The 22,179-nt window shown below is 39.8% G+C and overlaps 1 protein-coding gene across 13 annotated transcripts in view; it reads right to left on the reverse strand.

The window, feature by feature from the left end:
- Positions 1–2,924: 2,924 nt before the first annotated feature.
- The window catches only part of LOC109913001 (putative Polycomb group protein ASXL2), a 245,321-nt gene continuing 226,066 nt past the window's right edge, over positions 2,925–22,179 (reverse strand). For all 13 annotated transcript variants that reach the window (XM_048596839.1, XM_048596836.1, XM_048596838.1 and 10 more), the window contains 3 exons: positions 12,108–12,213; positions 9,759–10,494; positions 2,925–7,811 (listed from right to left, as the gene is read on the reverse strand). In XM_048596839.1, coding sequence (XP_048452796.1) covers positions 5,250–7,811; positions 9,759–10,494; positions 12,108–12,213 — 3,404 coding nt within the window. In that variant the 3' untranslated portion in view covers positions 2,925–5,249. The remainder of the gene's footprint in view (positions 7,812–9,758; positions 10,495–12,107; positions 12,214–22,179) is intronic.

Here is a 22,179-nt window from a genome sequence, read left to right on the forward strand (position 1 = left end):
GTGGAAAATGTTGGAACCATACTCCGTATTGAAAAGAGGAATGATAAAGTAATTGTACCTACTTTATAGTTTTGGTCTATGTGCTAGGAGAAGCTTGAGAAATGTGCACATCATAAAGAACATGTAGCACAGAAAGTGGAAACATCTTCACTCTAGCTAACCAATCAAATCCTTCATAACCACACATGATCAAAACTGGTGGGATGTTCCAGACTGGTTTTCTAATTGGAATCAGTTCACTGCACCCATTAGCTGAGTGGTATGGGTTGTATCTGAAAATGCAGCAACCCTTAAAATACTGCTACTCACCTATCTTGAAGGTGACATTCTGTTTTGGCTGAAACCACTAGAAATCATAGATGGTGGAGAGTAATGCAAGAATTTTTTTTATTCCTTCACAGAATGTGGGGGTCACTGGCCAGGTGACCATTTTCTACCCATTCCCTTAATCCCACTGATACTGAGGCTCCAGGTACTTTTTCAGGAGGTATAACCGAGGATAGCACAGGAACCCACTGCTCTGCACACCATGCAAATAGCTCAGCCATAATTCTAGCGGGGATAATCACAAGATAACTATCTCCAGAAACAAATTGGTTTATGCATTTATGAAAGGGGAATGCTAACTTTTTGGCTGGAACACTGCATTTCGAAATATGATATGCTTGGCACGTGCTTGTAGAATGTGTACATAGTAACTGAGGGCGAACCAGGTAAACAAACAAATCAACCAGCCCTTCACCACTCAAAAGGTGTAAAGGAACTGCCCCAAAGATTGCAGGCAAAGGGTCCAATGAGGGAAAGATGCAACAAATGTTCTGCTGCTCTACGTAACCACATTATTGTATAGCTTACTTCATGCGCGCTCCTTTACTTACCCTATTTCCCAGCGAGTTGATTGACACATTATATAATTTACACAACAATAAGTAAGGTAAATAAAGGGACATTTTATCTTTGGCTCTTGCAGCTCACAATGAACAATTGTGGATCAGGGTACAATTCTGATGTGCAATAAACTGTCTCCCTGCCATTTCTTCCTGCATTTTAGTTGTGTACCTAATGTTGACATGTATTCCCTTTCGCTTCCTACAGGGACCTCCTAAAATAGGAGGAACCAGGTCCCAGTGTTACAAACAACCCAATGCCAATATAGCAGCAGAAGCCATTAGTCCATTTTGTACTGATATTGTACCAGAGATAAGCAGCCGGGGTTTCTTTTAGCACATGAGAGTCAGGATTGAGCACTGGAAAATGCATTTTGCCAAACTTAGGAAGAAGTTAAGATGGTGGGAGAGGAAGTCTATGGAACTACCCAATTTCATGTTGCCTTTTGCTGTAGATTTTGGAAGTGTTTAGCCCATGATGACTAGTTATGGAACGGAAAACACTGATTGGCAGTCCTTTTTTAAGTCTTGCAATGTTATGTAAACATCTCAATGTTGAGAAGTCCAAATCTGAAATCACCATCTGGTGTAGATAGATACATAGATTGACAAACTGCCGCAGAGTAATTGTTACAGTGACCATGGACTATCTGTATTGTGGGTCCTCAGCAAAGTTTCAAAGTTGTAGCATCTCTCCCGAATATCCAGAACACAATCTATGTGAATCTCTCAGAAATGATTTGATATGTCACCCCGCAAATAATTTGCAGCTTGTATCTAAGTATACCTGGTGCTGTCCTTGCACTGGATGAGTATGTAGCATCTATCTCATCCATGCCTCCTCTAGCAAATCCCAGCTGGTCTCCTTTTTACTGCATGGTTTGGTTCCTTTGGTCAGAGATCATCCACTCACAAATGGAAGGAAAGGTTTCTTATTTGTGCATAACATATTTTTCATGTCGGGATGCCTGCATAAGTAACTCTAATCAAGTGATTATGTGTGTAAATGTGTTATTGCAAGTGCTTCTATTCACACACATGTCACCAGTTAATGTACTTTACAACAGCAGCATGGCGCAATATAATCGGTGTAACTCTCTCTGACCAAAATTGCAATATGGAGCACTGGGGCTGAATGTCATGCAAGAACTTTTGGAAATCATTTAGTGATTTTCTGAGAAACATTTAAAGTGCTCTGTGATAAATGACAAACAAATATAGTCTGTGCAACAGATTAATTCCTTTACTTTGGAAAGGTTAGTTTGAAAATATTTATCAGTAGATTTCAGAATTAATACTTGTTACACTTTACACGGAGAATCTCCATATGAAAAACGGAGACTCATTAAATTTAGAAATAGGACTTTAAAGACGTATAATTACTATTTAAGAAATATTTGTACTTTAAGGAATACAATTTAAGTTTAACAAGTCCCACATATATTTTTGAGATAGTAGGAACTGCAGATGCTGGAGAATCTGAGATAACAAGGTGTAGAGCTGGAAGAACACAGCAGGCCAAGGCTGACGTTCAGAAGAAGGGTCTAGGCCCGAAACGTCAGCCTTCCTGCTCCTCTATTGCTGCTTGGCCTGCTGTGTTCATCCAGCTCTAGACCTTGTTATCCCACTTATATTTTGTTGTTCACAGCTGAATGAATTTTATGTAATACCAGATGAAATTATGATGTAAGAGGGAAAATTGGCAGGTAAAAAACATATTTTCAAGTGTACAAGAGTCTGTCATTGAAAACAATGTGCGTGTGTAACAGCAGGTAGTTATATTGTCCATTCAATGTGACCTCCTCATGTGAATGACTTTTCAAAATTATGCTCTAATCTATGTTCCACCCAAGATGAATTTAACTTGTAAATATTTAGAATGTATTATTCTGTGGAGAAGAACTAAGTATCAGTGATCCAGAATTTGTCTCCAGTCCTGAAGGCAGATCTCATTGATAGCCCAATGCTGGATGGTGACTTACTGATACAATTCATCAATACGGAGTTTCAAACCACATTTCCATGATTACAAACACAAAGGATATAACAGCTATCTTTATTTGCTGTTGTTCTGGTGATAAAATACATTTCATACAGGAGTTATATTTCAAATGTACACTCTCCATTATAAGAACAGGTTTTAAAATTTTTTGAGAGAAAAATATAATCTGTAACAAGAAAGACAATACCAGAAATAAAGATTCTATGTTCTTTACAAGTGGCATAATGTGGCAATAATTCCAATTGCCTCTAATGACAACATAGACCATTTACTGATACAGTTTTAAGTATTGAGTATTTTCAATATTACTGACCATGCAACTTTATTATAACTGCCATTGGGTGATTTTATTTAGGTTATTACTATTGGGAGCAAAATATTAAATATTTTGCCACTTATTTGATTTTAACACAAAACATGACGTGCAACCAATATAAAGTGAAAGAAATGTTCTTTATCTTTTAAATTCTTTAAAAATCCTTTATTTATTTTAAAAATAGTGATTTCTATATTGGTATTTGTGAAAAACAGTTTTATTTTAAAAACTATATATAGGCCTAATTTATTTTTTACATTTTTTCTACTATTTACTCAATAGATCCTCAAAAATTTGCATCAAAAGGCAGAATATTAATGTCTTCAAAGACAACAAGAAGCAGTGGGAAGATTTACAACCCTGTTAAAATCCAAACTGACATAAATTAAACAAAACTTGGTAAGCTACTGTCATGTGTCGAGCAACAATTATAGAATGCTGGACTTTATCGTTTTTAACAACATTAAAAGGAAGATTAGGAAAAAAACTTGCCATTATCAACAAATCAGGTTATTTTGTTGGCCCCTTAAAGAAAGTTGTCGACTGCAAGACCTGTCTGTAACCTTTCAATCGTTTTGTCACATGTTCCAAAAATCATAGACACCCTCTAAAATCTACTGAAAGTCATAGGCAATTGTAATGATCAGTTACCAGGCTGCACTGTGCTCACCTCTTACAGTAAGAGGAACATTGCTGACTTCTGGTGTAGCTAACAGATTAGTGAACATCATTATGTTAGAATCTTGAACTTAAGCGATGCTGTTTATTCCTGATTTAATTGTCAGCATTATGCCCCTCGTCAAAAAACTGAGGTATCTGTAAGTACTAAATGTTGATCTAAAAGCTTCTCTTTATCATATCACAGACACCGAGCTGGTCTGGAATACTATTCTAGGGTTTTGATCAACAAAATTTCATTAAGGAAAGATTTTTCTATGACAAAAGGAGACAGCTGGGACAATTATTTTAATACATATTTTAAAATAAAGTCATTGAAATATGAAACTGATACGGTGGAAATTCCTTAACCATTTATCCTATTATTATTCCTGGAAATGGAAACGATTAAAATCCTATTATTGTCTCCTCATTATTCCTTGCATTGAGATTTCAAAAGAGTTCCTAAGAGAAAACATACAATGCAATCACTGTGGGTTTTTCATATGTTTACACTGCGACAATCTTAATGATATAGACCATTTGCAAAGTTGCATCTTCTAAATTATACTCAATTAGTTTGTTTTCCAATCTTCAAATAGGATCTGATGGCTAATATTTTATATTAAAAAGATTACTGCTTGATACAGCAGATTGATGGAGTTTTATTTAAATTCAGTAACAGTGCAGTTCTTTCTTCAGTAACCTGATGTCAGCACATGCTCTACAGTTCATCACAAAGTCTGGAGACTCTGATCCTGACTGTATTTAGTTTTACTTGTTGACATTACAGCTGTATTACCTGTATTTTAGCATTTGCCAATCTCTCCGATTGAAACCCAAGTGCGGCAATTAACAAGAAGTGTCAGCTTTGGGATTTAAGAGTTTAGATTCTACTTAAACAAGTACTCATTATGAAAAGTTGCAAGTTCACTGCCCAGCCTGGATAACTTGTACTCACCAGTCTTGTTCTGAGGTGAAGAAATTAGGTTAGCAAATGCAGTGTTCACTGGCTGTGCAAATTTCACATTTGCTCTTTCACGTCAATGTATTAGAGGCTAAGGGAAGGTTGGGGGGAGAAAAGGCTAAAATACACAAGGGCCCTGTTAATATGATCAGGCATTTAAATAATATATCAAATATGTTTTCATTAGTTACCCTGTTCGCTTCTGTTCAAAATTTTGTTTGAAAAAAATAGAATACAATCTGAGCATGATCTTTAGTGCAAACTCTGTCTCATTTAACACATACCAGCCAAGGAAGCCTAGAAAAAAGGTGCCATTGTTAATAAATTTGATATAACTTTTTTCCTGATTGGATAGTTCTCTTGTGCATGGCACATGCCAGTCCAGATAAATTTCTTTCTAATGAAGGAAACCAGGTTTATTTATCGTACCACCAGACAAGAAACACATAATTTAGATGGTCCAATGCAGTCATCATGACAAAATGCTCCGCATCCTTTACACATAATCATGGCTTTAAGCCTGCAATAACATTTAGAAGGAGAGTCGTCCATGGTACCACCTTCAGGAAATGTTTGGGCAGATTGGCTGCTTGTATCTATTGACTGACCAGCAGGAAGTGTTGTCACAGTAACGGAGAATGACACCATATTTCCGGAGTTATTTGAGACTTGGCTGTACACAGACATTCCTGTCAATGTGGAGCAATGGTTTACAGATGAAACAGAAGGAACATTGATACTGCTACTCTGAACTGGTTTAAATGCAAACTGGGAACTTGCACGGTTTCCTGAAGCGGGAAGCTTCTCTTGGTGCTGAGAAGGCTGTTGAAATCCTACAGAGAGGCTGGATATCCTGTAAGGGTCTTGGTGGCTCTGCATTAATTTGCCACCACCAACATGGGCTAAGTTTGACTGGAGTCCCTGATAGAATTCTTTAGTCACAGATATACCAGCCATTTGTGCAGGAGCCAGTAAAGGAGTGTTCTCCTTTCCAGTGTGTCTATATTCATGTGTGGGTGCTTCCACTTTCAAATATCCGCTGGACAAATGATCTAGTTGAGGGCAGGCAATGCTGTCACCCATCTGGGTGGAATCTTGCTCTGCTTTAATTAGTACAGGTGGAGGATGACAGGACACTGAGCTGTTTATTGGTTCTGATGCTACCTGAATGCTACCATCCACTTGTTTTACTCTGTCCTCCTTAACATCACCGTCAGATGTCTCCACCAGGCCATTTATACCAACATGAGTCTCAGTACTCTGAACATGGGCTCTTTTCCAGCTCTCTGAACCTCTTCCATACGTTGCTGTGTTCAGGAGATAGTGACCAGATACAGCTGGTTTAAGGGCAGACTTTGTCCCCATCAAACCAAACCTCGATCTTTGACCAACTGAAGCCCCTGTGGAAGGAAAAGCTGAATTGTTGACATCGTGTTGTAAAGACACTGGAGCTAAGGTTTGACTCTGCACATTACTCAGAGCGGCTGGCTGTATTCTCTCTTGGGTTGTGCTGCTGAGCGTTTCTGATTGAGTACAGACTGGCTCAGTAGCCCTGGTCTGCTGCTCTTCACTGGTAGAACTCTGCTTTGCAGCCTGTTCAAACAGCTCTTGCTGTCTCTGCTGCTCAACTGATCCAACAACTTGCTCTGGTACCATCTGAGATTCTTTTCCTTTGATCAGGTCAGTGGGTACCTCCCCAGAGTCCTGAATCACAGTGGTGGCACTTGCCATAGTCACAGATACTACCAATGTGCCATCAGGCAACGGCTTCATTTTCTGGTCGAGTGAAGTTTTCGGAAACTGATATACAGGCTTCATCTCTGCTTTGGTTAGAGGCTTTGGCAGGAATTGCTCCAGTGACACTTCCTTCCCCTGCAGCAGCTGTGTAACCAATGGATTATTTGCAGGGATGGAGGAACTCATTTTTGGTATGGTTCCACAAACAGGTTCTTGTGCTTTAAGGCTAGGTACATCATGTGAGGTGCAAAGTGAAGGTGTAGATGTAGCAGGTGTAATTACAGGGCTTTCTACATTTGTCATTGCCTCAGACACTAGCAAAGCCCCTTCTGTAGTGCCAGCTGTGTCTCCAGCTGCCACAGAAATAGAACCAGCTGTTGTGACAAAGACACTGGCAGAAGCTGGAACCTGATGGCTCCTCTGTGAAAGGGAAGGCAGCTGAGTCTCAGAAAGCAGCTTTCTGTCTACATCTGGCACTCTAACATTACAGTCTGTCAAAGGCTGAGTACTCACTTCACCTGCTTTACTGTGCACGGCAAAATTTCCTGAGCTTTGAGTTGCCATCTTTGCATACTCAGAATCTCTGAAAACAGGTCCAGGTTTCAAAACATGTGTCAAGGCTGCACCGGGAATCTGGTTTGTAGTTTGTGTCTGCAATGGAACGGGAGTGGGTTTTGTTGCTGTACTGTTTGTTGTCACTGGGCAGGTGTGTGAGGATGGCAGTGAAGTCACAGATGTTGGTATATGTGCACTTGATGATAATGTTAATGCTGGTGTGGTCATTGTGGTTGAGGATTTGCTGGGGCCTGCATTGCTAATTGCAGGTAGGCACTGCGCTTCGGGGGCTTGCTGTAATTGTGTTCTCGTAGCCATACTGGTTGGGACCTTGGTTGCAGCCTCTGGACGTGTTCTGGAGTGTTGTCCTGAATTATCAAACAAGGACCCTCCAACACCTCTCCTGCCTCCAGTTCCGTCCACATCCAAGGTGCTCCCCTGTCCTGAAGATTTAGTGAGCGCAGTCCCTCCACCCCCTCCACTCCCTCCCCCTGGACCTGGGCCTGGAACTGCTCCTCCTCCTGCTGCTGCTGCTGCTCGCTGGGCCTTGGCCAGTTGAGCTTTAGCTTTGATGTCTGCAAGAGTCCTGGCTCCAGTTCTCCCAGGACTAATGACGAGCTGTGGGAAAGCGGCCCTTGGAGAGACCTGACTAGTCTGGGTAGGCACAGGTCTGATTCTTGAGACTGGAATCTGGAAGGAATTTAAAAGAAAGAAGATTAAAAGAACAATCCTCTGCTTACTGAGCTTTACATCAAAACAGAGGCAGAAACAATGAGCAGAATTCCATAGTCTCCAGTGAGTATATCGAGAGCTTTGTAAAGCCTGTGGATGCCTTTCCTGATGCCTGTCTGCCTCAATTTACCAGGCAACAGGCACACCCTCAGAAAGCCTCCTGCCCCAATCAATTGATGCTCTTAACAGGACACTTACTGCCTTGTCGTATTTTTGAGGTTAGTGTGGCAGGATGTCAGCGGGTAAATCTGCTCAGGCTTCGGGTGGGAAAATGAGGGAGGCTGTTTCCTGCACAGCCTGGCTTCCTGTGACCCTAAACTCTCAGTCACAGCCCCACTGGGCAGCCAAGTATAAAACCCTGCCCACTGTAGCATGGATTTTAACCGGTGTTAAACTTACACACAGTTTCTTAAACCTAAGACTTAACCAGTCCTTCAATGAAGCTTAAAACCAAAGTGAAAGTACATATTTCCTGATTGACCTCTCATAACATGCAAAGTGGGAAATTAAACAGTTTGCAGAGACCTTCTAAAGAAACTCTGAGCTTATTTGGGTGTCTGTGAAATAAATTGTAATGTGGTATTGCAATACACTCACATTCATTGCTTTATAAATAGAGGTGCAGAATAGAAAACCAAGGGTGTATTGGCAAACCAGCATAAAACACTGTTTTGCCCCTAAGTGGAGTGTTGTAACAATCCTGGACACCCACACTCTCAGGAAGCTGTCAAGACCATAAGGGAGCATGCACAGGAAATGGTAGCAGGGATGATGTGCTTCACTGGTAAAGAGACACGACAAAAATTCTGATCATTCGTCTTAAGGGGGAAGTTTAAAAGAAAATTTCATAGAGGTGTTCAAAATGTTTATCTAAGTAAACACTGAGAAACTGATTGTAAAAGGATTGTAACTAGAGGACACAGATTTAAATATTTGGCAAAGGCACCTGAACTGAGAGTTTCACACAGTGAGTTGTTTAGATCTAGAATGTACTGTAGCAGCAGGTTTAACAATAACTTCCAAAAGAAAACTGGATATATATTGCAAAAGATTTGGTGTGCTTTGGTGTATCAACAGGTAAGTGGGGCAAACTGGATGAGATTTTCAAAAAAAAACTCAGTGCAGGCAACATAGACAGAATGATCTCTTTCTGAGTTGCATCCTTCTGTGTTTCTACACAAATTTTCTTTCCAGATATAAATATTTCCATTTATTACAGATTCACCATCTCCTTGTAATCAGTATGTCCTAACATCAAAGTCAGACTCATCCAGAAATATTTTGTTTTCTAGTGACACCATAGTTTAAGTTATGTCATGTTGACTAAGAGTCTCTCTCTCTTTAACAGTGGCCTGGACTGAATGCAGTCCTGATGTGGTGGGAAACATGCTGCTATCAACACCTAATCAAGGGAAGGGCACTGCACCAGTTTTCTGGCAATGGCCAATCTTCTCTGATGAATTGGAGGGCTGATATGGGCATCCCAGCTGCTGATGGTGGGGTGGCAGGGGATGGAGGTTTTATCTATTGAATTAAATAATAAGCTCATTAACACCTGAGCCCACTCCAATTTACTGGTAGCTCAGGGGTTAAATGAGCAACTACCCTGTGCGTGTGAGTGTAGGTCTATTCCTATCAGGCAGTCTGTGTTTGATGTAGGGACCTGACATCATGAGGAACTGGCAGCTTCTCATTAGCTGGCAGATTGGAGTGGATTTCTGTCACCAGGGTCCCACTTAGTGGGGAAGGGCTGATGATGGCCACATCAAGCCTGTGTACAGTATAGTTCCCCATTGGTTCTTTGACTGATGGCTGATTATACCCATCAACTTGACAGAACCCTGTGCATTGTCTGTCGCATCTGGGATAAAACCTGGATGAGGTAAACAGCAAGATTTCAAGTACCTTAAGAGGTGGGACTTTGAGTTCACGTGGCTCATCTTTGTTTCTGGGAAAGTCCTTAGGTGGGGTCCGAAATAACTGGGTGTCCACAACACGAGGCCTTTTCTCAGGACTGAGCAGAGAATCTTCTTCACTGGTAGACTTCCTTTTAAGACTCTCTGCAATAGCTTCCATTTCTTCAGTAGATTTTAGAACTTGGTCTTTCTTAGAAGACTCAGGGGTCTTGCTTTCCACTGAATTTACAGCCTCAGGCTCTTTATTTTCAGATGTTTCTGAACTCTCTAACTTGGACTGGTTTTGGTCTAATTCTGCCTTGAGTACTGAGGCTTTAGCCTCTTGGGAGATAACAGAACCTACTTTTGGAGTTTGATTATCTTGCTGTAACATTGAAGGAGTCAGTTCAAGGTCCACCTTCTTCTCAGACAGAGTACTAATCTCCAAAGGTTTATCATCTTGATGGGTTTTAATATCTGGAGATGATTTGCTGCAACACTGTTTGGAAAAGACTGGAGATTTTTCTATTGCTTCAACCTTTGCTTCTACTATTAGCATGCCTTCTTCTTTGGTTATTGCTTTGATGTCAGCTTCTCCTTTTGGCTCAGCTGGTGTCTCTGCCTTGATAGAAGTTTCTTCTGTGACTGATTGGAGAGGGGGTTGTTTGGATGGATGATGTTGATGATCCTCAACATTATTCGACAATGAAGTCAGCTTTTCGGAGTCTTCCAGACTTATGCCAGAACTGCAAAATGTTTAAGTTATTTGCAAAAAAGTGTCAGAAACAACTAAAAATCTAAAAGGACTTTTTAAACTTGTGTTCAGTACTTTCATGCCTATACATATAACAACTTATACTTCAATTATCCACAAAATAAAAACTGATTATGAACACCTCTGGATTAGACTTGTCTCAATTTAATGTCAGTTAAAGTTAGTGATCTCGTCAGTAAAGTGGACTAGTGTGTAACAATAATTTATATCAAATGATTAATTTGATATTTTTGCAAACATTGTCAATCAAATGTGGTCCATACATGTCCACAACTGCAGAAGAGTTAGCATATTGATCAGTTGTCTTTCTTGATTTATTTGAAAAATCTGAAAAAGCTCTGCACAGAGATTAGACCACTGAATTTTGTGGGCTGTAGGACATATTTATAGCCTGCAAATGTGAAAATGGCAGCTGTAATTGTCTACATAATGCAAACGAAAATTTTACAATTAATTATTCAAGACTATATTAAATACAGTTTTTCTTTTGCCTTTCTACTGAAAGAATGTCTCTTCTTTATTTAAGAAGACGCTCTAACTAAAACTCTGGCTCATATTGCTGTCTCAAACCAGCATCTGCTGTACAACAGCACCATGAATGGAGTCATAGAGTCATACAGCTTGGAAACAGACCCTTCAGACCAACTAGTCCACGCTGACCAAGTTTCCCAAAATAATCACATCCCACCTGCCTGTGTTTGGCCCATATCCCTCTAAACCTTTCCTATCCATGTACTTATCCAAATGTCTTTTAAATGTTGTAACTGTACCTGCATCTACCACTTCCTCTGGCAGATCATTCCACGTACAAACCACCCTCTGTGTGAAAACGTTGCCCCTCAGGTCCCTTTTAAATCTTTCTCCTCTCACCTTAACAATATGTCCCTTAGTTTTGAACCCATCCACCCTGGGGGAAAGACTCTTGCTATTCACCTTATCCATACCACTCATGATTTCATAAACCTCAATAAGATAACCCCTTAACTTCCTACGCTCCAGTGAAAAAGTTCCTAGCCTGTCCTTATAACTCCAGTCCCAGAAACATCCTGGTAAATCTATTCTGAACTCTCTCCATTTTAATAATATTTTTCTTATAGCAGGGCAACCAGAACTGCATGCAGTTCTCCAGAAGGGGCCTCACCAACGTCCCATACAACCTCAACATGACATCCCAACTCCTCTACTCAAATGTCTGAGCAATGAAGGCCAGCGTGCTAAATGCCTTCTTAACCATACTGTCTACCTGTGACGCAGCTTTCAAAGAACTATGTACTTGAACTCCTAGGTTTCTCTGTTTGACAACACCACCTGGCGCCCTACCATTAACTTTATATGTCCTGCCTTTGTTTGTTTAACAAAATGCAAAACCTCACATGTGTCCAAATTAAACTCCATCTGCCACCCTCCAGCCTATTGCCCAATTGATCAAAATCCCTTTGTAATTTTAGGTAAGATTGTTGAAAATTCCACCAATGAATGACTGACCAGGAATCTTTCACTCAAAATTAAATACCGTATTACCCCAAAAATGATATAGTAGAATAAGAGGCAAAACAGTGATGAAAATATGATGAAATTGCTTACTTTTGGCCATAGTAATTCTCAAAAAAGTTTTCCTTCCATTGTTCCACCTTCTTTTCTTTTTCTATCTCCTGTCGTATTCTCAGTTGCATCTCTGGAGTGAACTCTCCTGTCGATAAACATGGAGGAAGTTTAACGAATGAATTATGCTGTAAGTGAGTGAATACCACAGCTACATTACAGAAGGATATTAATAAAACGCAGCCTCAGATGGTCTAATTCCCTTGGGCGCACCAGCCTCAATTTCTAATCCATCCTATCAAAACAGATGTTTTCAAAATAGATATATATTTTGGGCAAAATTTTCTTCAAATGATAAACTTAGAACTTTTAACACCCAAAACTGATTCAATTGATGACAATGATTGCTGGTTGGCTAGAATCTAAACTTGGATTTGCAAGGAATATATGTGTTTATATTGTCACTTGGGAGTTGAAATGTGCCAAGTGAGGGGAAGTATTTTGTATCAGAGAAATCAGGGCAGTTCCAGCCTTAGGAGGGCATGTCGAATGAAGCATTCTACCTGTATGTCACCGAAAGATGATTTCAAACAAGCATTTGGCTGCTGAACAATGACCACAATTTTTGGTTAGAAAATAAAACACTCCAAAGTGAAGTTATTTCTTCAGCTGATATGACCCCAGCTAATATTACTATAGGGAAACTCCGATCCCAAACTGAAACCTGGCTTGATAGATCATACTTTTTCATTAAGTGTGATGGTCACTCACAACCATTGGCACACACAGTGGTACATTTTCATTAACAATAAAACAGAAGTTTATTACGCAAGAAAACTAACAGAACAAAACCATCAAAATGTAGAACACAGTTTGAAAGATCTTAAAACACACAGCAAATCAAAATTTCATCTATTCCCCAACACCATCCCCTTTACTGTGATTCAAATCCAAATCTCACCAGAGATTTCATAAATCTGGTCATTTGTGGGCTGCCAATAGGAAAATAACCATTTAGGTTTCATGCTTGTTATTAAAAAAAATTAAACTGCTTCTTTAATGTCAGAGAATCACAGAATTTTTACAATGCAGAAAGAGGCCATTCGGCCCATTGTGCCTGCACTGGTTAGTGCCAATCTCCTGCCTGTTTCCATATCCCTGGACAATATGTCCAAGCAAATAATCATTCAATACCCTCTGAATGTTCACTGACTTTGCCTCCACCATATTCCTAGGCAGTGCATTCTATACTCCAATGACTCGCTGTGTGATAAAGGTTTCTCTCAAACCACCCTTGTTTCATTTGACACCACTTTAAATCTATGCCGTCTCACTTTTTCTTTCTTTTACGAGTGGGAATAGCTTCTCTCTATCTACTGAAGTATCTGCTACAGTATACTACACAGTGCACTCATGATTTTAAAACCTCTATTAAATTTCCTCTGTCTTCTTCTCTCTAATGAGAAAACAGTTCCAACTTCTTCAATCTATCCTCATCACTGAAATTTCTCATTTCTGGAACTAGTCTTGAAAATTGTTTCTGCATCCTTTCCAATGCATTCACATCCTTCTTATGATGCGGTGCCCACAATTGTACATAATCGTCCAACCGAAGTCTAACAAGTGTCTTGTACGAGTTCAACATCATTCCCCACCTCCAGCTCTTTTACTCCATACCTCATTAATAAAGCTGAAAGCACTGAATGCATTATTAGCTGCTCTCTCCATCTGTCCTGCCATCTTCAAGGATCTGTGCAATGATCTGTTCCTCTGTCCTTGTGTCCCTTTTAGAATTTTATATTAACATTCTTCCTTCCAAACTGCATCACCTCACATGTCTCTTCACTGAACCTCATCTGCCACCTCTCCATCAACTTGTCAAGAGATAGTAGGAACTGCAGATGCAACTTGTCAATGTCTTTTTGAGTTTGACACTGTCCTCCTCACAGTTTACAATTCTTTCAAGTTTACTATTACCTACAAATTTTGGAATTGTTCCCGGACACTAAGATCTAGAGCATGAATATATATCGGGAAAAGCAAGGATCCCAATACGGACCCTGGGGAACTTCAGTATAAACCTTCTTCCAGCCAGAAAAATATCCATTGACCACTGCTCTCTGATTTTTATCACTCAGTTAATTTTGTATCCAGTTTTTTTAATATTTTGAATTTTTGCACGCAGTCTTTGTTCAATGATGATTTATTTGCATGGACAACACAAAAAATAATTTAAAGGAAAAACAATTTGAAATAAACTGTGTTTGCTGAGTAGGTAAATTTTAAAGGGGGCAGTGATCCTGGTTCACCTCAGAATCAGGCTATTAGAGGTAAGCAAACAGCATTTACAATCAGGTGGAATGATCTGGGATCAGAAAGGTTAGCTCAGGATGTTGTGAATTCTTACGGCTTGAGGTCAAACAAAGCCAAGGGAACCATCAATTACCCTCAACTGGTGATGAACCATGTGGAACATTAGTGGCAGAAGCTATAATGAACAAAGAACAAAGGAATTTCACCTGCACAGCAAAACTGACCCAGGAGTGCCAAACTGAGTCAACACACAGAAGGAAGCTACTTCATCTCATCTGCCACAATCAATTTGTCGCAGACATGGCAATAATAATATTCACAAAGGCGATCAATGCATTGTCCTTGTGATGCTAAAACTTTATTCTTCAGCATGAAGAATCCATTATTATGTAGTGATGCACTATTTCAGTATTAAGTGGAGTATATTTATCTCGACACAAAGACATATTGACCAACCCAAAACATTGTGGGGCATCAACAGCACCAGAATAGCATATCAGCATAAATTGTGTCCTTAGCAGACTCTGTGATCATTATCAAACCATGGCCCACCTGGTTCAGTAGAGACTGTAAATCATTAAGGTGAGAGGGGAAAGATTAAAAAGGACTTGAGGGATATCTTTTTCATGCAGAGGATGTTGCGTGTCTGGAACGAGCTGCCAGAGGAAGTGGTGGAGGCTGGTACAATTACAACATTTAAAAGGCATCTGGATGAGTATATGAATAGGAAGGATTTTGAGGGATATGGACCAAAAGCTGGCAAATGGGACTAGGTCAGATTGGGATGTCTGGTTGGTGCGGATGAGTTGGACTGAAGGCTCTGTTTCTGTGCTGTATAACTCAATGACTCCATAAATTACCACTCGATATCAAATCTTTAGTTTCAAATTTACGGTTCAAAGGGCAGAACTGGGGAGAAGCAGTTAAGTCTTCTTACATGAATACTCATGAAACAGAAAGCTTAGATTTTCCAGGTTGTTTAATAATCATAGAATCCCTACAGTACGGAAAAGTGCCATTTGGCCCAACAAGTCCACACCGCCCCTCCGAAGAGCATCCCACCCAGACTCATTCCCCTACCCTTGTGCTTCCCATGTCTAACCCACCTAACCTTAATATCCCTGGGCACTACAGGCAATTTAGCATGGCTAACCCACCTACCCTGCACATTTAATTTTGGACTATGGGAGGAAACCGGAGCATCCGGAGGAAACCCATGCAGACACGGGGAGAATGTGCAAACTCCACACAAACAGTTGCCTAAGGGTGGAATCAAACCCGGGTCCCTGGCGCTGTGAGGCAGCAGTGCTAACCACTGGGCCACCATGCACCCTGGTGGTTTCTAACCAAATATTCCTGGTCTAGAAGTTTCACAAGTTAAATGTTTAAACAAAAGTAACGGAGCTTTCCCTGAATTGTCTTATACATCTTTCTGGAAGAAATATTATATTTGTTCTGACCACAGTTGGATCTCCTCCAAAACTAACCTGAAGCTTTCGATATCTGGGCTTTTCCAAGCTAAAATCAATCCTGATTATTCTAAACTAAAAACAAAGTAATGCCTTTCGTTGTGTACTGTTTTTGTTGTAAACACCTTAGCATACATCCTTTTAACACTGCAGGGGGCTCACAAACACCTGCTCTCCTGATAGATACTGGATTAGGTCACAGTTCTGGAAGGACTCTCTGACTAGGGTTTTTTTAAAACTCTTCTCAAAAGTAACCAACATCAATATGCCACTAGTTTGAAATCCAAACTCTATAAATGATATTAATACAAGTATAATTCACACCTGTCATAACACACACCAAATAGGAAAAATGGATGCACTTTACTCTGACCAATTTTCTCTGTATTTTAAGTTGATTATAATAAGAATGGAGATAAACGATTCTCCATTCAAACAACTTTGCAGAATTGTTTTATTCTTAATGTACAGCTTACATTCACCTGCTTCAAACAAAAACAGTGCCTATATCATTTTAAACTTCAACCACTACTTTAAATTCAAAGCAGTCCAGAACTGAAACACTAGGCCTGGAAAGTAGGCTGTGACATATCAGCAAACAAAGGCTTTACAGATTTGTTTGAAATTCATCTCCACTACTTTAGTTTAAGTGTGAACCCATTAATTTTGTATGAGCACACGGTGCTCCTAAATCTGCTGAGGCAGGAACTTCAGAACAGGATATCAAATGTTGGAATGCAGATACCTTACACTGTAATTCCAGGACTAGATTCTGGAGACTTTGATCAATGTGCCATCACTGAACTAACAAAAGCTAACTCAGCGTGACATCACCTTCCAAGTGTTTACTGTTATCATAATATGCAAGGGCAAAAAAACCCGACTCCAATTCCCTACCACAATAATTACTCATCCTAATTATGAGGGGAGGTTAAATCAATTCGAGTCTCTAGATGCTCTATTTGAATTATGTAACACAATTACTGGATTCATTAGGAGCGATATAGAAACTATTTGCTCTTTTGAAGGAATTCAGTGAAAATGGGAAAGCATTACCTCACTCAAACGAGTGGAGGAATCTCAAACCCACTTCCTTAAGCTTGAGGACGTTGGGTTAATTACAATTTTCAAAATGGTGATCAGTACAGACCTTTGTTAAATAAATATATCAAAGGTTATTGAACAAAGGCAGAAGAATGACAGATCAGCTATGATCTAAATGAATGGCTGAGGAATTGAAAGGTCACCTCCTCTTCCTGTAATGGACACACGTTTACACAAAAGTTTACGGTTCTTCTATATGTAGAATTTTAGGAGTATTTGCTTTAAAACTATGCAGATAGACATACAAATATAAGAAGTCAATGCGATTATGCCCGGTTTGATATGGCCTTAACTTTAACTTCCTGTCCTCTCACTGATAAATCTTGATTCATGTGTTAATCTGTCCACCTCAGCCTTTAGTGTATTTCAATGACCAGGTCACCCACTGGGGAGAGAATTCCAAATGCTATTGACCCTCTAAGAAAAGAAATTCAACATTTTTTCCAATGTAGTTGATCACTAATCAATGCTGCATGCACCAGTGAAACTGTAATTCTTTCAGGGAATGACTGAATGGCAAAGCATGCAAAATTAATTAACATCTGCAAAATAAATACTGGAATACCTCAATTGCTAATGGCATACGATTTCAAAAATGCTGAGTTGGTGATGGAGACAATTACTGTGGCTGTAAAAAGGAAGTAAATGAATCCAGCATAAGGCTGAATTTTCCCTTTTACTAAAGAGTGCACTGGTGTTGCTTTGGCGGGAATATCACCCCAATTACTGTACGCTTGGGGTGACAAAACCTCCTGTTTCGGAAAATGTCTGGATTTTCTTCTTGTGAAATGTTTATTCCATTCCAAAGTGAAATTGCGGAGATTTCTGAAAAAGGTATAATTGGACTTCAGCATCTTAGTTCTCAGATAATAGCAAAAACTGCTGATGCTAGAAATCAGAAACAAACACAAAGTGCTGGAGAAACTCAGCAGGTTTGGCAGTATCCACAGTTCGAGAAACAGAGTTAATGTTTTGAATCTATTATGACTCTTCTTCAGATCAGATGTTGCCAGAAATGCAAATGTTACCTGAGGTTGCTACAGGTAGAAGTTAAAAATCAAAGATAATTAATCAAGTTCTGTTTTGTTGATATCACACTGCAGCGTGACTTTGTCAGTTACATCACAGTATTTCAGCAGCTTCTGTTGGCTTTAGTGAGCACAGCTTGTCTGTGTCCCAGTACTACTGCACCATCTTGGCAATGAGTTCATGCAATTCTTCATATTCCAATGACAAATTGGGCAGCACCTTTAGTAAAAAGTTGGTGAATGTGCCAAATCATTGCACTGCTTTTCTATCTGTTGGTCACTGCAGCTCTCACCTTTTCAGGATTTGGATGAAGCCCTTTTGCTGTCAGTACCTGACTTGTGTTCTTGACTTCCGACATCTTTAATATTCGTTTTCAGTTCCACATTCACCTGAGGAGCTGTGTCTAGCAGGTACACTCGACAGTGATCATGGTTGGCAATGGCTTCTTCCATTGTATCTCTAAATAAACTAACAGATTATCAAGTGTAGCTTCCACTCTGGAAAGATTACTAACTACTGGACATTGTCAGCATTTGATATTCCTCTAGAGCAAGGGAAATGCCAACGGCACAAGCAACCATCTGTATCTCCCAAAGGGCATTCGTAACGTAGTTAGAAAGTTGCTGCTTTTGCCCAGTTGCATTTGCTGGTGCCATCCTTCTGATTGACAGTTATGGCAAAATCCCTTCAATAGTTGGTCTGGGGTAGCGAGATCTCTTTAGAACTTTACTTTGATCCAGTGGGTTGATGTTTACTCTTAGCTTTTCAGGTTGTTTCTCTGCTACTGTGTTGGTAATTCATGCTGTAGATGTTGTCACTTTCAGGATTACCACCTGCAGCTGGAACTTTTCATGGCAGATGCTGAGTTGGTTTTGAAAGCTCATCTACCTCGAAGCGATAGTCTCCTGGAAGACACTGCAAGCATTGTTGCACTTCTCAAGGAGCTTTCCTATGATCAATGCCTTAGTGTGCTAGCACATGTTACAAACTTCATTGTTACATTGAGGGTTACAAATCCCAGCTTCAGACTCGCTCTGGCTGTAAAGTGAGGTTTCGCTTGACATCTATGATCCGGAACTCTTAGATTTACATTCTTGCCGTTATATTGGAATACAAGAATAATTTGTCCCCTTGGAATGAGTGTGGTGCCTTCATGTAGCTTCCAACTTATCTTCAAGGGCTTCATTCTTGGATCAGTACATTCAGCCACGTTGCACAGGTCTTTCAAGGTCATTACTGTTGCATGACGTGTGTTTATTTTACACTTTATATTAACTTGGACTTGATATTCTCCTACCAGAGTCATCATTCGGACAGTCACAAACTATTTGTCATCTCTTAAATTGACTGAACCATTGGTTGTATTGTGTCCAGTGAGTGGTCAGAGTCTTTCACTGATATTTTTCCACTGGCCATCTGTACTCAGTTGTTGTGCTTTCTCCAAGCCATACACTTGTTCGCAAAATGGTTTGTTTTTTTTTTCAGTGAAAAGAACGCTCTCACGATGCTGGATAAGCATTCTTTTCCTTTGTGTGACATCTTCCACAGACTTTGTATCCAGCCTTTTGTCATAGAGTCAGAGAGATATGCAGCACAGAAACAGACCCTTCAGTCCAACTTATCCATGCCAACCAGATATCCTAAATTTATCTTGTCCCATTTGCCAGCATTTGGCTCATATCCTTCTAAATGCTTCCTATTCATATACCCATCCAGATGCCTTTTAACTGTTGTAATTATCCATGATTTTTATGCAATTTTGGCCTGGAATGTCCATCAGCCTAATGCAAGACCTGGTCAGTTCTACCTTGAACATGCTTTGTTGCTGATTTACATCAGGGTTTCAGTAATGTTTCGATCACTTTCCTCAAAGTGGGTTTCTTCCTTCTCAGTAGCTAGAATCTTTTATGCATACTGTAATCCTGTCTTTCATTGGATCATCTTTTTGTTGTGTAAAGTCACATGATATTACAAGCTCTGTTAATGTTGGCACATATTGATCAATAGTCTCTATTTCATCTTGCGCCCTAATATGGAGCATTTACTGGCCATAAGTTATATTTACTTGGGGGTTAGAGTGTGCCTACAAGGCTTTTAAAATTACTGCTGTGTGTTATTTTCTAATCTTCAGAGAGATTTATTTTGAAATCCACTAAGTTGTTTGGGATGGAGCATTTCAGCGATGAAGAGAGGTTAAATAAGCTCGGGCTGTTTCCTTTGGAGCAGAGAAGGTTGAGGGGGAACCTGATAGAGATGTATAAGGTTATGAGGAACACAGACAGGGTGGATAGAAAGCAGCTGTTCCCCTTAGTCATTAGGGTCAATAACAAGGGGGAATAATTTTAAATTGAAAGGTGGGAGATTTAGAAGGAATTTTTAAGGAAAAGGCTTATACCCCAGAGGATGCTGGGAATCTGGAATGCCCTGCCTGGGAGGGTAGTTGAGGTGGAAAACCTCACAACCTTTAAAAAATGCTTGGACAAACACTTCAAGTGTCACAACATTCAAGGCTATGGGCCTAGTGCGGGTAAGTGTGACAAGTGTAGGTAGTAAGGTATTTTTGACTTGTTGGGCCAAAGGGCCTCTTCTGTATTGTACGATTCTATGAATGCTGAAAGTGTAGTTACTTGTCATTTTGCCATTGTTGTGGAAAAACTGCCAGTTCTCTTCATGTCATGTTTCATTTCGATTGGTGTTAAGAGACAGGAGTTGCAGCCAATGTGCTTCAGTTGTGGCTTGCTTATCTGTTCTTTACAATTTATTTTAGATTACTGCAATAGCTTACACAGCTCTAAATGCTCCTGCGATTGTCAGTGGCTGTGGATTTTTTTTTAAAACAGATCTTCAATACTCAATATAAACTGAAATAACTGTGCATGCTGCAAATCAGAAACAAAAACAGAAATTGCTGGAAAAGCTCAGCAGGTCTGGCATCGTCTGTGAAGAGAAATCAGAGTTAACGTTTTGGGTCGGGTGACCCTTCCTCAGAACCTGGGTCCTCAAAAGGGTTTAGGGAAAGGGTCACTCCACCCAAAATGTTAAACTCTGATATCTCTCCACACAGGCTGCACAGTTTTTCCAGTAATTTCCGTTTTTGTTTCTTCAATACTCTACCTCAGCTTCACTTCATACATCATGTTATTAACTGTCAAGACAAGTAATGTCACTTTATTAAAACCAACTGCAAGATGCATTTCCCCTGTCTGTGCCCAGTGGTATAGGTAACATGACTACCACAAGCCAGGAGGCACATTAGTACAGTGCTGCATTTTGTCCCAAACAGGCTGAGTTTTAAAAACTGTAGCTTTTTCATTCCCTGTGTTTGTAATGGCACATAACCCTAAAGATTTGAATCACTCAAATTACAGTAAGAGCGGCTTAGCTTACACTGTCAGTGGTGACCTGTACTGCTGGCCTCAAAGAAATCTGCCCACAAAGATCAACTGATCTCCATGATGGATTTCCCTTTCCTGGTGCCATATCAAAGGAATCTTCAGGCATCCAGCAACAATGATGTCATTAAGTGGGCTCAGCAGTCAATCATATTAAATAATTCTCACAGGAAGTAATCAAGGAAGTAAAACGTACTGACTAATTTTATAGATTTTACAGAGAGCACAATAAAAGACTAAGACATACACATAGGAAGAAGGTACTCTTTAAAAATATGCTCAAGTTAAAAATCTATGAACCCCTTCTCTTGATATAGAAATGAAGTGTTCCAGATAGTTGTTTAGCAGTAGACTTACGTACAACTTAGTACATTGTCAGAGTCCAATTACCTTCCATTCAACAGCATAACTTTATTTTTATTGTGGTATTGCATCCTAAAAGGGGAAGTTCATATCAGTTGAAAGATGGGTTCACATTGGTTACATCATCTATGCAGACCTCCACAACACATTCTGTGGAACAGTGTGGAAAACATAGATAGTGACCTTTGAATTCCTGTGTACCCATATCTGTAGTTGCTGTCAGTTTCACAGTTGTAATGTTGGCAATCATTGACAGTTTGGCTATTATTACAACTGTAAAATCTAGGGCTGTGGTTGATAGTGTTATCGCATCTATTACATTGCTGACAATTCTCTGGCACCTGGTCCCTAATGTCACGACTTTAAAATAATTGTGTCTAAATCCTTCCCTGGCCTCACCTACCCAATCCTGCCAACTGTCTGTAACCACTTTTACTCCACGAC

The sequence above is a fragment of the Rhincodon typus genome, chromosome 5, assembly GCF_021869965.1.
Source record: "Rhincodon typus isolate 14 chromosome 5, sRhiTyp1.1, whole genome shotgun sequence".
Classification (NCBI taxonomy): Eukaryota; Metazoa; Chordata; class Chondrichthyes; order Orectolobiformes; family Rhincodontidae; genus Rhincodon; species Rhincodon typus.